General features: G+C 39.2%; 1 protein-coding gene across 10 annotated transcripts in view; it reads left to right on the top strand.

Moving 5' to 3' along the window:
* sbm (L-type amino acid transporter sobremesa) overlaps positions 1–17498 on the top strand; it is a 207370-nt gene that overhangs the window by 177222 nt on the left and 12650 nt on the right. For 6 of the 10 annotated variants that reach the window (XM_071667114.1, XM_071667116.1, XM_071667110.1 and 3 more), the window contains one exon: positions 16168–16264. In XM_071667114.1, the coding sequence (XP_071523215.1) occupies positions 16168–16264 (97 nt within the window). Of the gene's footprint in view, positions 1–4377; positions 4482–16167; positions 16265–17498 lie in introns of all 10 variants that reach the window. The other 4 variants (XM_071667115.1, XM_071667117.1, XM_071667112.1 and 1 more) reach the window with 1 other exon arrangement.

Genomic DNA, 17498 nt, shown 5'->3' with positions numbered 1-17498 from the left:
TTTTTACTTTTTTATTGTTTTTGTTGACTAGATTAACATTGACACTGTCCAGCCAGTAAAAGTGTAAACTTCATAGTCTGATAGGAATTACTGGTATAGTCACTGGATGAGTTATGAATGAAAGCACTGATCCATTGATATGAATTACTGTGTAGCATGGGTATTTGGATCATATTTTGGAATTAGCATCTGGATGGTATTTTGATTTGGTAGATGAAGGTGTACAGTTGACTAAAGCAAGTCCAATTAATATAAATGTAACATGAAACCAGGTTATAATTCAACCTGGGTTCTAGCTATATAAGGTTTGGTCTAATCCCATTGTCTGGTTCATATTGGTGGAATCAAAAACTAGTCTCATTATCAAATATGTAGTTTGAATCTTGTGTCTTGATATAGGTGGAGTCAGTTAATGGTATTTCTTTTTGAGACTTTTATTAACAAGTCACTTAGGTGATGAATTTAACAATTTTTGGTTGAGTGAATCTTAACAGGGAAAGAGTAGCTTTTTTGTTCTTCTATTCTTTCATTAACTGTTCTGTGATTTTTGTTTACATAACTTTTATTTGATTTCTCTTTCCACAGTCACAGCTTCTCTTTGCACCCATGTTTTACGGCAGCTGTGGTGCATTCCCCTGCTTGCTTGTTCTGTAGTAAACTGTAATTCCCAGCTTTCTTTCTCTGTGGTAACCATGGTATATTCCTAAACTTGCTTGTTCTATGTCAACCATATTATATTTTCCAGTTTGTTTGTTTTATGGCAGCCACAGTATCCTCTAATTTGCCTGTTCTGTGGCACCCCCTCATTATGTAATAATTTGTGAAGCTATGACCCTCTAAAAGAGATTATAGACATTAGTGATGAACACCCCTGTTTATTTGTGATGAAAATACTTCCCAAAATACCACATATCCCACTGTGTATGCCTGACAGGACATCTGGGGTACCTTACACCCAGCAGTGGAACAGTGTAAGCTAAGGGGCATGTAGCACGTAAAGAATTTCTCACGAGGTTGAGATGTATATTGTTGTATTTAGAAAATTATGGTCTAGTTAATTATGATAACAATATTTTGGAGGAAATTTTGAAGAACATTTGAGACTATCCCACATTGGATACTGGAACTGCTGCAGTGAAAGGGTAAAGAACAGTGTGATATGTTAAGTGTTGCATATCTGAATTCTCGGGATTCCCTTGGCAGCCAGTCATTCTTCATCCATAACTTAATATTACTTATCTTAGAAAATTGTAGAAGTGCAGAGAGAGCCATCCTTGTCCCAGCATCTTACTCCTTACCCTGCAAGTACTCGTTTGTCACTTTTATTTATATGTGAAGGTTTCGTAAGTTACTAGTGATAGATTTTCTTACTGCATATTGAAAAGTTCACAATGTTATTATTTATGTTGCAGAGGTAAAAATTGCAGAATGTGATATGAATTACCTGTTTTTTCTCCTTTGCAAACTGTCTGGTAAGCATATGAGATTTTTGTGAATATTCTATAGGAAAATTAGGGCTAGGACCTTCCAAACCTCTGTGTTTACTTACCCTTCACTATCTGCTCAACCACAGGTATGGCAACTTACTCATTTTGGGTTCACGTCAGCCAGTCAAGTGTTTAAGACAATTGACATCATTTACCGAATCCTTCCAGCAGCCCAACATCTCAGAATTGTTTAGGATCATGTGCTGACATGATGAATGCAACTAGACCATTCTTTTCCATCCCATGAATCAGTATCCCTTTTCTTTCTTTTTATCATGATTATTAAGCTCATTAAGTGGTTGGTTTACTTTGTGTACTTTGATCACTGTTTTAGAAAATAGTAATGTATGCAGAGGTTCCTTGCCAACTGTGGGGTTTATGTTCTTGGAAGACCCCATATTTGGTAGAAATGCAGTTGGTAAGATGTTAGCCATATGGGAAATAAGGGGTTGGAGAGTGACCCTTAAGAAACATATCTTAAGTCCTGTTATGAACACTATTGATTGTCTGTACAGAAGTTATAAAGAATGATGAACAAAATTGCATAGCAAAGAAAATATGATATAATGCTGTATGGAGCAATGGTAGTACTTGACCTCTCTACTCCTACATAGCAGCCAGCTAGCTGTGTTACACAAAAGGCTGTCTATTATTTCTATGTGATTCACACTATTGACTCACTAATGCTTAAATACCTCTAAACAGACTGTGCACTGTAACCATGTCCATGGCGATTAAATGAGGCCACTTTTTTTCTGTAAAGACATCTTTTTCCTTGCTGTACTTTTGTTAGAACAACTCACATCACTAGCTTTATGCTCAGAGGCTGTATCTGAGGGCATAAAGAAACAAATAGGTTAAAGTTATCATAAGTTTGTGATGCATTGAGATCACTTATGGTGTTTCTTTATTTCATAGTAAGATAGAACACCTCAGCCAGAGCACAGGTGACAATGCTTGGGTGATAAGGTTACCTCACTTGCACATCACTGTGTGCATCTTCATGCCTCCATTTTGCTGGATCCCACAAGGCTTGGCTAGAAGTAATCCCTGCCAATGCAGTGCTCATGTAGGAGAAAATACTGCTGATTCTCTTATCTCCATGACTTGGTCAGGAATGTAGTGTCCATTATTTTGAGTATGGATTCTCAAAACCATGGCTAGAAATGCAACACACTCATAGCATTCTCTGGACATAGACACACACACATCAAAATACTTTATTACCTGTTTTCCCTGCTGGTAGATGCACCGTGGAACCTCAATCAAAAGAGCCCTTTTAGCAAAGAATATCTATATATGGATTATGAAATTTATATTATTGGTTCAACTCGGGATTTATGCTACAGCACATGGTTTCAAAAAGATAGCCTCTACCATATGCCTCCTCAGAAATCTTTCATTGAAGGAAATCAAGAAATGATTTTTGTCTCTACCTATGACCTTCATTACATATTATCTTAATTTACACATCTACCCTGTGTGGCTCTGTGGACTCCTCTTTCAGGAGAAACAAATTCCATTGGGCCTCGGAACCACCATTGAAGATATTCTTTTAGTTCAATCTGATCTGGAAAGTTTACTCAAAACTCTCCTCCTTCATGTAGATATGATATCAGGATTACAGGACAGACTTGAGTGGAAAAGAAAGTAGTTTTTAGAAATTGAAATATCTTTTTTCTAGACACTGTTTCTAATATTCCTTTTCTTATTTTGTTACCATTTTATATCTTCCCAAACCATTTTTAGTCAAACTTTTCTGTGTACCAAGTGTGACCACTCTTAGGGTGACACCCTTGATCCATGAATTCTGAGCTTTTGGACAGTCAGAAGGATTGCCAATGATATCATCTCCACTGTGGTCTCTGATTTGCTGATTGCAAGCTAAAAACATATGAGCTGCCACTACCATAGTTGAGTGGATGGCAAAGATGGAAAAGGCCAGCCCTTTTCACTGGGAACATTGAAGGTTGGGAATATCATAGGGAATCTCTCATGTTCTTGGGACACTGCCCTGAAGAGAAAAGGTTTTTCAGTTTCAAACCAACATATCAGAAAATTATTACACTCTACATTTGTTCCATGGCAGTCAGTTAATCAAACACAGGAACATAATATTTTGAATTTAAAACAAATTAGGTTTGAACCTAGTGTTATTTAATCAAATCTTATTCATTACCACAGGTTCACTCTTGCTGTATCATGTCTCCTTTATTGGCATGAATTAGGTCTTCATCATGTCATATCATCTCATTCTTTGGCACTTTTGTCATGTTGTCAGGAGTTTTACCTCAAGTAAACGATGGTCAGTAATTGTGGTAGTCTTTCCAACTTTCTTGGCTGTTCCTCCCTTGAAGATGACCATCAGTAATTTCGAATTTATATGTGTATGTACATGAATCATGAAATATTTTGTATTTTATTCCCTTTTATTAAACACAGAAACCTTTCATTGGTATTTTTTTATTATTATAGTTTGCTTCATTTTTGTCTCTGCTTTTTTTACCCTGTGAAATGACTGAATAAGCTTTTCTTGTATACGGGTTTTCAATTATTGCTCAAGTGATGAGCCACCACAACTGCTGCATACCATGTACTGTTCACTGCATTACCACTATTCATTTTGATGCTTTTGTTTAATCTTCTGTGGGATGTTTGCCAGTCAGATGCTAAGACTCTTTCACTGTCTGGATATAAACATAATACTGTTTCTCATTTTGCCTTTGGGACTCACTCATTAGATTGGTGATTTACCTGGCACACTTAGGTCTTGGCTATTAGTCAGTGTGTATAATTGTTTTATTAAGATATGCTACTAAGCTCTATACCTGTCAAAGCTGAAACATTTCTGCATTTCTTTCAATGTCTTCAATTAACCTTCTTGTGCTAGACATTCGGCAATCGGGTGCTAGGATGGGCAGCATTCCTCATGCCTCTAGCTGTCACGCTGTCTACCTTCGGCGCTGCAAATGGAACAGCTTTTACATCTGGCAGGTATGCGTGTGGTGATGATGACAACCCCATCTTGATTATGCGTTTTTTTTTTATGTATAATGGTAGATCATACTTGATGTAATAACAAAGTGCCATTCGTTTCATCAGAAGTATATGTCAACATTGAAGTAGCTTCAATGAAGAGAAACTATGCATGCAGGAGCAATAGTAGTTGTTCAGTATAATACACAAGTGATTTTGTGTTTATGAAATGTGAGAATTCATTAAATCAAGCCAAAAATGTAGTAGTAAAGGAAGAAATGTAAATTCATTGCCCAAAGCATTAGCGTGTTATTACCAGAGTTCATTGTCTTAACAATTGGGATTATCAGGAATAGGTTCAGTATCTTCAAAGTTAAAACATTATTGCAAAAGTAGAGGTTATTGTCCTAATACATGGAAGAATTTTCTTAGATATACTTCTGCTGACTTTGGAAAATGGAAGTGTACACTGCTGCTGAATGTGGACAGTGGAAGTGTACACCATAATGTACTACTTCTAATGCTCACTGCAGTATTCTGCTGCACTGTCAGACTGTAGAAAGAGAAAGAATATGGAGGGATATACTGCTTCTGACAGTCTTTATAAGGAGTGCTGTTGAGATTCACTGGTTGAAGTTACTTCTGATTGACCTGTACTAGAATGTGTGAGAGGAAAAACCTTTGTTAACTACCTGAACACAGATAAGCAGGAGAGGAGACATATGTAGGTTTTTGATAGTACTGGGTATTGAAAGTAGCACTTGAGTGAATGGTGCTTGGTGGAAGAAGGTGCCACATGGAGAGTGGCTAATGTTAGTTGGTAAATTGCCGTTTTCAGAGTGGCTGATGTCTGGTGGGAGTGAATGCTACTCGAAGGGTAGTTAAAGTTGAGCAAGGTGTTTGAAATCGATTTGGAGCATGATAGTGAAACAAATCTTAGTTCGAGAAGAGCAATATTTTGATACATTTTGTATTTTCTCATTTGCTGATGTAGAATAGTTTAAGAAAATTGAAAAACATTAGATTTATATTTTTCACAATTACAATAGTAAAGTAATGATAAAATTTATGATTCATATGAGATGGAAAGATGAATTAATGGTTAGGGAAACCTACCTATGCCTCTGCTGCTTTTAGTGTGGGTAACATATTAAGTAATAATACAGATTAGTGTGATGGTGTTGTCCGCAGCATGAGTGTTTGTGCTAGAATAGTCATATAGACCCTAGTAGTTCATCACTTGATGGAGATGTCCAAAGCATGTGTCGGAGCTAGGTTTGTTGTGTTGATCCAAGTAGTTCATCATATGCACCATTTATAACATTTGCTCTGCATTTTTCTGTTATGTTTTAATATTCTTCAGCTTCTACTGTGTCTTTGCTTAGCTTTCTAAAATCAAACTGCTTATTGTGTTTCTAAGTTGCTCATTATCATGAGCATGTCATAGAATTAGTTTCATGCAGTAGCAGTCCTGTAAGTACCTATAACTGTTTTCATTTTTGTGTAAATGATGCTCCAATAAAATGATATTTGTGAAATATCCTATTTTCATGGTTTAGAATATAGAATAAGAGAGTATTTTCTTGAGTTCTTTCAATACTGCCAATTTTAAGTAGATATGTTTCACCATGACATTTATTTAATGCCATGACAGCATAATAAGGCAGTTATAGAGGTGCTGTTGAATTGATAACATCTTCCCTAATTATGTTGGTCACCTGTACACCAGTTCTTCAAGATGTGATGTTTTGTTTGGTGATACTTCAGACTTGCAACACTTTATAATCATGGTAAATTGTATCACCTTATGACACTGCTTCAACTTGACATATTAAAGAAAATGAAAATTTTCTTCCTCTGTGCTTTTAATGTCTTATTTATTCTGTAATGATTAAACATATCATATTTTGAGGTATTTTTGTACTTATGCATTTTTTGATAGTGTCACAGCAAAATTCCATTTTATTTGTTCACTGCCACCCCACTTTTTACTGCATCCACAGTGAGTGAGCATTTCAGTGTGTTTGAAAGGACTTTTAAAGATACTCATGGGAGTACATGAAGTAAAGCTGTCATTCTTGAGATTGAATTAGAGGTGCTTAGAAGACCAGAAATTTATGATTATAGCCATGTCTTCAAGTCTGGCTCGTGTTGTTATAATGAATTAGATGATCTGCTTTTGATAAATTATATGTCAGGATATTTTAACTTATGTATTTATAATGCACACTTCACTGATATCACTGTAAGAACTATTCATTTCATATTCCACATCTGACAAAATGTGTATGTATCCTACTTGCTAGCAGACAGCTTTTCCTAGTGTTCTCTATAGGGTTTGAAGATTTTTTTTCTGTGGTTTCAAGGAGAGTTATATTAAGAAAGGGATGTGCCACACTGCTAACATTGGACGGCTTTTTCAAAATGCCAAAGACAATTTTTCCTCCATTTGAAACAATTGCTGGATCAAATGAATCTGGGGGAAACAGAGACAAGCCTAGGACTCTCCTTTTTTCTCCCAGTGGTCCTTATTCCATTCTCATTCCACTCATCTTTACCTCTAATTCTCATGCTCTCATCACCATGTTTTATGCTAAGTCTATTAAGTGTCATCTGCATTACCTATAATGCAGCAACAGTTACTGAATCAGGTTATCCTGGGGGTGATGTAGGTAACCCTAGTACCACTTCCACTCCCTTCCAGTAACTCTTAGTCCACTTCATCCCACACCAGCATCATCTGAAGTCCTCGTCACCTTATTTCAGTACAGTACCTTTTTCAGTAGGTTTTCTTACATTATAGCAGAATGTGGTTCTTTGTGTGAGTCATAAGATAATTTTTTTCTAGTACAGTATAGTGCATTCATAAGGGTTAGATCAGGAAATTGTTTGGTCAGGAGTGTAAGCCCATTCATAACATGAGTTTCAGTGGTTTGATTTGTGAAGCATTTGACTTGACAGGTTTTCCAGAAACATAACCCAATTGTAAGTTGAGGCTGAGACCTTTGTGTAGTGATGAATAAGATGTATTTGATATAGAATATTTCACTGAATGACAGAATAGGAATTTTTCATGAAGATATTCAATATAACTCATTGTGGTTATTGGAGTAAAAGTGGTGTGATAACCCCCACTACCTTCCTCATCCTTCCATTAAACCTATCTTCTTAGCCAATCACCATGTGCACTTGCTTGAGTAATTTCCAATAAATGATAGCATAGGTAGAGGGAGGAACTATCAGATTTGACTATCCATACATCAGTCTTTGTCACAAAAGGGATTCCCTGATTAACACTTAATCATATCACAATGTAGCTTACAAGTAATTAATGCTTAATCATATCTCAGTGCAGTTTACGTGTATCAGCCAAGGACAGTGGAAAGGAATGATCAGACTCCAGTGTGGCTTACAGGATATTAGCTGTGGGACACTTGAATTCTAGTCTGGCTTTTTTGGCATCAGCCAGGGACATTGGGGAGCTGTCATATTCCATCATGGCTCACATACATCAGCTAAGAACACTGCAGAGGAGTAGTTAGATCCCAGCATGGCAAACATATATCAGCCAAGGTTGTTGTGTTGAGATATGCCAGGGTGTGGCTTCCACCTTTACATCGTGTTCACTTGCAGTCTTTTGCATGAATGGGTTAAATCTCACTTTCGCTTTTCAGAAATACATCTGTTGAAGGAGTCATATTGCTTGCCTTGGTACTATATTGAGTTATCCTCGGTGCTAGACATGCTGTTATCCAACTGCTGTGTTGAGGTGTATATTATGATATTGTGATACTATGTTGAGATATAGTATTATCTGTGAATAGTTTGTCAACCCTAGGGTTTTGTTGAGGTGCTGTTTCTCACACTCACAAAAGTTGTGGCCTTCAGCCAACAATGTTCAGAAATGTAAAATTATTAATGGAATGTGACTCAAATTTTGCTGTGTTGAGGTGCGTTAAGTGATCCTGATTAGGATTTAGCTCTGACCCTGTATTGTCTTAATGAAATAGGGCATGGCTTTAAGAATGATGTTTTGTTAATCAGGTTGTGACTTTCCCACTAGGACTCTGTTGAGATAGTGTTACTTCTTGGTGTTGTGTTAAGGTATAGTGTTTAGTAGGATGTGGCTATCATCTTTTTGCCTCATATCAAGAGTTTCATATACTTATAAGCTGTTTTTGAGAACCAGTTGCCCTATATCTGTAACAGCTTCCCTTCCTCAGGTACATGTAATATGAAACTTTAGACAGAGTAGTACTGTATGGTATGAGGTTAGTTAAAGTGCTAATATGTACTACTTTATTCATTGTTAACCCAAAAATAAAAAAGATAAAACAAAATATGCCATATACTGAGAGAAAAACTTTTCCAAAGTTGAGTGTTGGTTCCTTGCTGCACTTAATGGACCCGCAGTACACATTGCATGAAATCACTAAATGCACTAAAATAGAATCTCATGAACTTTCTGCATGCATCCATTTCCCCAAGGCTTGGATGTGAAGTATATAGCTGGGTGTTGCTTTCCAGTTTCTTTGTGGAGGCCAGCCACTTGAGAATTGACCATTGTGATACCTCTTTCTTCATTTTAACTGCTAAGCTTTGGAATTCTCTTCCTCCTTTTGTCTTTCCATCTTCTCAAAATCTCTCCACCTTTAAGACTCAGATTTACAAACACCTTTAGGTGAATGTTTACATTACATTGGTAACTCTCTCTCTCTCTCTCTCTCTCTCTCTCTCTCTCTCTCTCTCTCTCTCTCTCTCTCTCTCTCTCTCTCTCTCTCTCTCTCTCTCTCTCTCTCTCTCTCTCTCTCTCTCTCTCTCTCTCTCTCTCTCTCTCTCTCTCTCTCTCTCTCTCTCTCTCTCTCTCTCTCTCTCTCTCTCTCTCTCTCTCTCTCTCTCTCTCTCTCTCTCTCTCTCTCTCTCTCTCTCTCTCTCTCTCTCTCTCTCTCTCTCTCTCTCTCTCTCTCTCTCTCTCTCTCTCTCTCTCTCTCTCTCTCTCTCTCTCTCTCTCTCTCTCTCTCTCTCTCTCTCTCTCTCTCTCTCTCTCCTCTCTCTCTCTCTCTCTCTCTCTCTCTCTCTCTCTCTCTCTCTCTCTCTCTCTCTCTCTCTCTCTCTCTCTCTCTCTCTCTCTCTCTCTCTCTCTCTCTCTCTCTCTCTCTCTCTCTCTCTCTCTCTCTCTCTCTCTCTCTCTCTCTCTCTCTCTCTCTCTCTCTCTCTCTCTCTCTCTCTCTCTCTCTCTCTCTCTCTCTCTCTCTCTCTCTCTCTCTCTCTCTCTCTCTCTCTCTCTCTCTCTCTCTCTCTCTCTCTCTCTCTCTCTCTCTCTCTCTCTCTCTCTCTCTCTCTCTCTCTCTCTCTCTCTCTCTCTCTCTCTCTCTCTCTCCTGCATGAGTCAGGTAGTGTCAAGAACAGATGACAGAGCCTTAGAGGGAAAATTCCTAGCATGGCTCCTTGTTCTGTTCCTCTTTTTGGAAAATGATACAATAGAGGGTGTGTTGAAATTAATTGGAGAGAATGAGTGAGGAGAGCTTAACAAAGAATCCGGATATATATACATGTCAGAGGTGGAGGGGGCAAGGAAAAGTGAGAGACCAAATTGGAGTTGAAAGGATGAAGTAGAAAAGATTTTGAGCAATTGTAGCTTGAACATGCAGGACAGTGAGGAGGCATGCAAAAGATAGAGTGAATAGGAACGATGTGGTATACTGGGGTCAATGTGTTGTTAGTGGATTGAACCAGGGCATGTGAAATATCTGGGGTAAACAATGGAAAGGTTTGTGGGGCCTGGATGTGGATAGGGAGTTGTGGTTTCAGAGCATTACACATAATAGCTAGAAACTGAGTGTGAACAAATGTGGCTATCTTTTGTCTGTTTTCTGGCACTACCTTGCTGATGCAGGAGGTAGCAATGCTGTTTCCTGTGGGGTGGGGTGGCACCAGAAATGGATGAAGGCGAGCACATATGAATATGTACATGTGTTTATATGTATATGTATGTGCATGTATATGGTGAAAGCCTTGTGTAAGATGAGATGTGGTAAGATGGCTGGAGTGGATGGTATTGCTGTTGAATTTATTAAGAATGGGGGTGATTGTTTTTATTGATTGGGTTGATAAGGATTTTCATTGTATGTATGGATCATGGTGAAGGGCCTGAGGATTGGTAAAATTGGTAAAAATTGGTAAAATGCTTCTCTAGTTCCACTGTATAGAGGTAAGGGGGATAAATGTGAGTATTCAAGCTACAGAGTTATAAGTATGTTGAGTACACCTCATAACTTGTATGTGAGACTATTGATTGAGAGGTGAAGGTGAGTACAGAGCATCAGACTCGGGGGTAACAGTTTGTTTTCAGAAGTAGTGGAGGATGTGTGGATCAGGTGTTTCCTTTATAGAAAGTGTGTAGGAAATATTTAGAAAACCAGATGGATTTGTATGCCGCGTTTATTGATCTGGAGAAGGCATATGTGGCAGGGGTGTGTGATGTCACCATGGTTGTTAAGTTTGTTTGTGGATTGGGTGGCGAGGGAGGTAAATGTGATTGAGTTTGGAAGAGTGTGTAAAAGGAGGAAGTTGAGAGTAAACATGAATTAAATTTAGCAAGGTTATTAGGTTCAGCAGGGATTGAGGGACAGGTTATTTAGGGTGTGAGCTTGACTGGAGAAAATTGAAGGAAGTGAAGTGTTTTAGATGTCTAGGAGTGGACATGGCAACAAATGGAACCATGGAAGCGGAAGTGAGTCTTAGGGAAGGGAACGAAGGTTCTGGGAGCACTGAAGAATGTGTGGAAAGAGAGAATGTTATCTGGGAGGGCAAGAATGAGCATGTTTGAAGGAATATTAGTCCCAACAATATTGTATCAGTGCAATGCATGAGTTATTGATAAGGTTGTGGGTGTGGAGGGTGGATGTGTTGGAAACTAAATGTCTGAGGAGAATATGTTTTGTGAAGTGGTTATTGATTAAGTAATGAAAGGTAAGAGATATGTGTGGTAATAAAAAAAAGTGTGTTTGAGAGAGTACAAGGTGTGCTGAAATGGTGTAGTCATTTGGAGAGAATGAATGAGGAAAGGTTGACGAAGAGCATATATGTGTTAGAAGTGGAGGGAACAAGGAGAACAGGGGACCAAATTGAAGATGGAAGGATGGAGTGAAAAATATTTGAGCACTCAAGGCCTGTGAAAGGCGTGTACAGGATAGATTGAATTGGAACGTTGCGGTATACTGGGGTGATGTATAGTCAACTGACTGAACCAGGTCATGTGAAGCATCCGGGGGTAAACCATTGAAAGGTCTGTGGGGCCTAGACTTGAATAGAGAGCTGTGGTTTCAGTGCTTTGCACATGAAAGGAAGAGGATGAATTTGAGCAGATGAGGCCTATTTTCATCTATTCCTAGCACCACCTTGCTAATACAGGAAACAGAAGGAGTCATGCGGGGAGTGCTCATTCTCCTCGAAGGCTCAGATTGGGGTGTCTAAATGTGTGTGGATGTAACCAAGATGAGAAAAAAGGAGAGATAGGTAGTATGTTTGAGGAAAGGAACTTGGATGTTTTGGCTCTGAGTGAACTGAAACTCAAGGATAAAGGGGAAGAGTGGTTTGGGAATGTCTTGGGAGTAAAATCAGGGGTTGGTGAGAGGACAAGAGCAAAGGAAGGAGTGGCACTACTCCTGAAGCAGGAGTTATGGGAGTATGTGATAGAGTGTAAGAAAGTAAACTTTAGATTGATATGGGTGAAACTGAAAGTAGATGGAGAAAGATGGGTGATTATTGGTGCCTATACAACTGGTCATGAGAGGAAAGATCATGAGAGACAAGTGTTTTAGGAGCAGCTGAGTGAGTGTGTCAGCAGCTTTGATGCATGAGATTGGGTTATAGTGATGGGTGATTTGAATGCAAAGGTGAGTAATGTGGCAGTTGAGGGTATAACTGATGTGCATAGGTTGTTCAGTGTTGTAAAGGGAAATGGTGAAGAGCTTGTAGATTTTGTGTACTGAAAAAAGACTGGTGATTGGGAATACCTGGTTTAAAAAGAGAGATATACATAAGTATACTTATGTAAGTAGGAGAGATGGCCAGAGAGCCTTATTGGATTATGTGTTCATTAATAGGTGTGTGAAAGAGAGATTTATGGATGTTAATGTGCTGAGAGGGGCAACTGGAAGGATGTCTGATCATTATCTTGTGGAGGTGAAGGTGAAGATATGTAGAGATTTTCAGAAAAATAGAGAGAATGTTGGAGTGAAGAGAGTGGTGAGAGTAAGTGAGCTTGGGAAGGAGATTTGTGTGAGGAAGTACCAGGAGAGATTGAGTGCAGGATGAAAAAGATGAGAGCAAAGGACGTAAGGGGAGTGGGGGAGGAATGGGATGTATTTAGGGAACTAGTGATGGCTTGTGCAAAAGATGCCTGTGGCATGAGAAAGGTGGGATGTGGGCAGATTAGAAAGGGTAGTGAGTGGTGGGATGAAGAAGTAAGATTAATAGCGAAAGAGAAGAGAGAGGCATTTGTATGATTTTTGCAGGGGAAATAGTGCAAATGATTGGGAGATGTATAAAAGAAAGAGGCAAGAGCTCAAGAGAAAGGTGCAAGAGGTGAAAAGGAGGGCAAATGAGAGTTGCGGTGAGAGAGTATCATCAAATTTTAGGGAGAATATAAAGATGTTTTTGAAGGAGGTAAATAAAGTGCATAAGACAAGAGAACAAATGGGAACATCAGTGAAGGGGGCAAATGGGAGGTAATAACAAGTAGTAGTGAAGTGAGAGGGAGGTGGAGTGAGTATTTTGGAGGTTTGTTGAATGTTTTTGATGATAAAGTGGGAGATATATTGTGTTTTGGTTGAGGTGGTGTGCAAAGTGAGAGGGTCAGGGAGAATGATTTGGTAAACAGAGAAGAGGAAGTGAAAGCTTTGTGGGAGATGAAAGCTGGCAAGGTGATGGGTTTGGATGGTATTGCTAAGGAATTTATTAAAGAAGGGGATGACTGTGCTGTTGCCTGGTTGATGAGGATATTCACTATATGTATGGCTCATGGTGAAGTGCCTCAGGATTGGCAGAATGCATGCATAGTGCCATTGTGCAGAGGCAAAGGGGATAAAGGTGATTGTTCAAATTACAGAAGTACAAGTTTGTTGAGTATTCCTGGGCAATTACATGGAAGGGTATTGATTGAGAGGGTCAAGGCATGTACAGAGCATCAAATTAGGGAAGAGCACTCTGGTTTCAGAAGTGTTAGAGGATGTGTGGATCAGGTGTTTGCTTTGAAGAATGTATGTGAGAAATACTTAGGAAAGCAGATGGATTTGTTTGTAGCATTTATGGATCTGGAAAGGCATATGATAGGGTTGATAGAGATGCTTTGTGGAAGGTCTTAACAGTATAGGGTGTAGAATTTAAGCAGCTAGAAGTGATGAAAAGCTCTTATTGGGAATGTAAGGCATGTGTGCAAGTAGGAAGAGAGGAAAGTGATTGGTTCCCAGTGATTGTCAGTTTGTGGCAGGGGTGTGAGATGTCTCCGTGGTTGTTTAATTTGTTTATGGATGGGGTGATTAGGGAGGTGAATGCAAGAGTTTTGGAGAGAGGGGCAAGTATGCAGTCTGTTGAGGATGACAGGGCTTAGGAAGTGAGTCAGTTGTTGTTCGCTGATGACACAGCGCTGGGTGAGAAACTGCAGAAGTTGGTGACTGAGTTTTGTAAAGTTTGTGAAAGAAGAAAGTTGAGTGCAAATTTGAAGAAGAGCAAGGATATTAGGTTCAGCAGGTTTGAGGGACAAGTAAATTGGGAGGTAAGTTTGAATGGAGAAAAACTGGGGAAGTGAAGTGTTTTAGATATCTGGGAGTGGATTTGGCAGCGGATGGAACCATGGAAGTGGAAGTGAGTCAGAGGGTGTGTGTGTGTGTGTGTGTGTGTGTGTGTGTGTGTGTGTGTGTGTGTGTGTGTGTGTGTGTGTGGGGGGGGGGGGGGGGGGGTTCTGGGATCGTTGGAAAATGTGTGGAGGGCGAGAACGTTATCTCGGAAGGCAAAAATGGGTATGTTTGAAGGAATAGTGGTTCCAACAATGTTATATGGTTGTGAGGCATGGGTGATAGATAGGGTTGTGGGGAGGAGGGTGGATGTGTTGGAAATGAGAAGTTTGAGGACAATACGTGGTGTGAAGTGGTTTCATCGAGTAAGTAATGAAAAGGTAAGGGAGATGTGTGGTAATAAAATGAGTGTGGTTGAGAGATCAGAAGAGGGTGTATTGAAATGGTTTTATCACATGGAGAGAATGAGAGAGGAAAGATTGACAAAGAGGATATATGTGTTAGGGGTGGAGGGAACGAAGAGAAGTGGGAGACCAAATTGGAGGTGGAAGGATGGAGTGAAAAAGATTCTAAATGATCAGGGCCTGAACATGCAGGAGGGTGGAAGGCATGCAAGGAATAGAGTGAATTGGAATGATGCGGTATACCAGGGTCGACGTGCTGTCAGTGGATTGAACCAGAGCATGTGAAGCTTCTGGGGTAAAACATGGAAAATTCTGTGGGGCCTGGATGTGGAAAGGGAGCACATATACATACCTATACATCTCAACGTATACATATATATACACACAGACATATACATATATACACATGTACATAATTCATAATGTCTGCCTTTATTCATTCCCATTGCCACCCTGCCACACACGAAATAACAACCCCCTCCCCCCTCATGTGCGCGAGGGAGCGCTAGGAAGACAACAAAGGCCCCATTCGTTCACACTCAGTCTCTAGCTGTCATGTAATAATGCACCAAAACCACAGCTCCCTTTCCACATCCAGGTCCCACAGAACTTTCCATGGTTTACCCCAGACACTTCACATGCCCTGGTTCAATGCATTGACAGCACGTCAATGGATATGAGTGGATGGGCCATTTTCATGTTTCCTGGTGCTACCTTGCTGACATGGGTGAAAGCGATCAAGTATAATAACAAAATACTATAAGATATAAATAGATTTAGGGGAGAAAGAATACTGCCCACATATTCGTTGCTGTCGAAGAAGGTGACTAAAAGGGGTGCAGCAGGGGGCTGGAAATCCTTCCCTCCAGTTTTGCTTTAACAAAAGAAGGACAGAGAAGGGGGCCAAAAGAGGATATTTTCCTCTAAGGCTCAGCCATTTGTTTTTGATGCTATCCCAATAATGCAGGAAATAGTGAATATGTATGAAAAAAATATATTCATAATTTTTTCTCTCTCCCTTACGGACCATGGATTTCAACCTCTTGGAAATATTATTCATGGATGAGTTAATCCACAATTACAGCCTTAAAAGTTTGTCTCAAAAATTTGACAAATAATTGGGAATATATTATACATATACTTTTTCCACAAGGTTTAAGACAGAGCAAAGAGTTATATAGATGAAATTATACTGTATTACTTGCAGGAAATAACTTAGGTTGAATGTTTGTAGTTTCTCATGATTAATATTGATATGTTGATACACTTGCAAAAAAGGTGAAAATTCCTTTATGTACTCAAAAGACTTGGAATTTGAATAGATTACTTGTATGAGAGTAAGCCAAGCATAAATAGAAAATAAGGTCAAGAAGAAAATTTAGGTGTGCTATTCAGGCAATATAACACAATGTCAGCTAACATCTTTTGATTTTGTTTTCATTGCACTCTCCCCCATAACCAGTGATTAATGTTGATAGAACATTTATAAGTGTCTTTCTGTAGGTTGTGCTTTGTGGCAGCCCGAGAGGGTCACATGGTTGATGTTCTGTCCTATGTACATGCCAAGAAACTCACTCCTTCACCAGCTCTCCTGTTTAATGTAAGTATTGCTGACACACTTATGTAAGAATGGAGTTATATTGAACCTCTTAACAATGAAATAACTATATGAATCATGAAGTTCCTTGATAATGAAAAGGTCATATACTATACATTCTAAAAATCACTTTTGTCTTTAGATACAAGTGAGGATTCTGGATCTGATAGCATCAGTCCACTGTTCTTGAATCCAGTTTTGCTTAAAAACCAGTACAGGTACACCACCGATTTTCCGGCACCCATGGTTCCAAAGTGTTGCCGGATGAGCCATTTTGCCAGACTAACCATGGTCATGAAATGATAATTCATCAACACACCTCTAACCCACTAATTATACATCTCCCATATGTCTAAAGTATACCATGGACTGCTAGAAATTTAAATTAAATAAATATTAAATGTTTGAGCACCCTAAGATGGTAAGTCTGTCCTTAGATTGTTTGAATCCTGTGGGGCCTTCTTCGTCTTTGTTGTTATTGTTTTCGTAGGTGTGCATCACCAGAATGATGCAGTTTCGTCTGCATTATATTCCTGCTCAGGACTGAGGTGCATGTCAGCTACAAGTTGTACAACTTTGTCCACATACTCGGCTGCTCCTTTGTGGTTTGCAGACTGCTTTTCTCCACACACTTTAGTCAAAGAAATTCCATGACTCTTCTTGAATCTTTGAAGCCATCCTTCACTATAGTCATGCTCATGTTGTAATTTAAGTTCTTTATGGAACAACTTAACCTGGTCCATTATCATGCTACCTGAGAGTCCACTCCATCACTCCGACGCTGTCGAAACCATTCCATCATCACTCGATCGTGCTTAGTACTCTTACCCTCTTTCATAGTTTTTCTAATTGTCATTTGCTTCTTGGAATCGCTGGCTTCATAGAATTTCAATATTTTATCCCTTTGCTTCTTTGTATCATAAACAGTTGATGAACCAATACTGTAGATTTCACACAGCTTATGCACCGAAACATCACGGTCCATTTTTCTCAACAGTTCTACTTGGATCAATATGGACTGCTGTTTATGCTTGACACCACAACTGACACTCTCATATGTCTTAGAAGTCATAGCTAGGGTTAAATTTAAGCAAAATAAGCTAAGAATCTCACAGAATTGCGGTATCACCACCAACAAGTGCAGTGTGAAGAATGTGAATAAGCGTGCCGTACACACAACATAATCTGTGGCCACCCAGTAAACTACTCCAGTGGCCATGGTAATTTCAAGTTCCCT

The sequence above is a fragment of the Panulirus ornatus genome, chromosome 11 (assembly GCF_036320965.1).
Source record: "Panulirus ornatus isolate Po-2019 chromosome 11, ASM3632096v1, whole genome shotgun sequence".
NCBI lineage: Eukaryota > Metazoa > Arthropoda > Malacostraca > Decapoda > Palinuridae > Panulirus > Panulirus ornatus.
The sequence above is the reverse complement of the archived record's forward strand: the minus strand, read 5'-3'. Positions and strand labels throughout refer to the sequence as shown.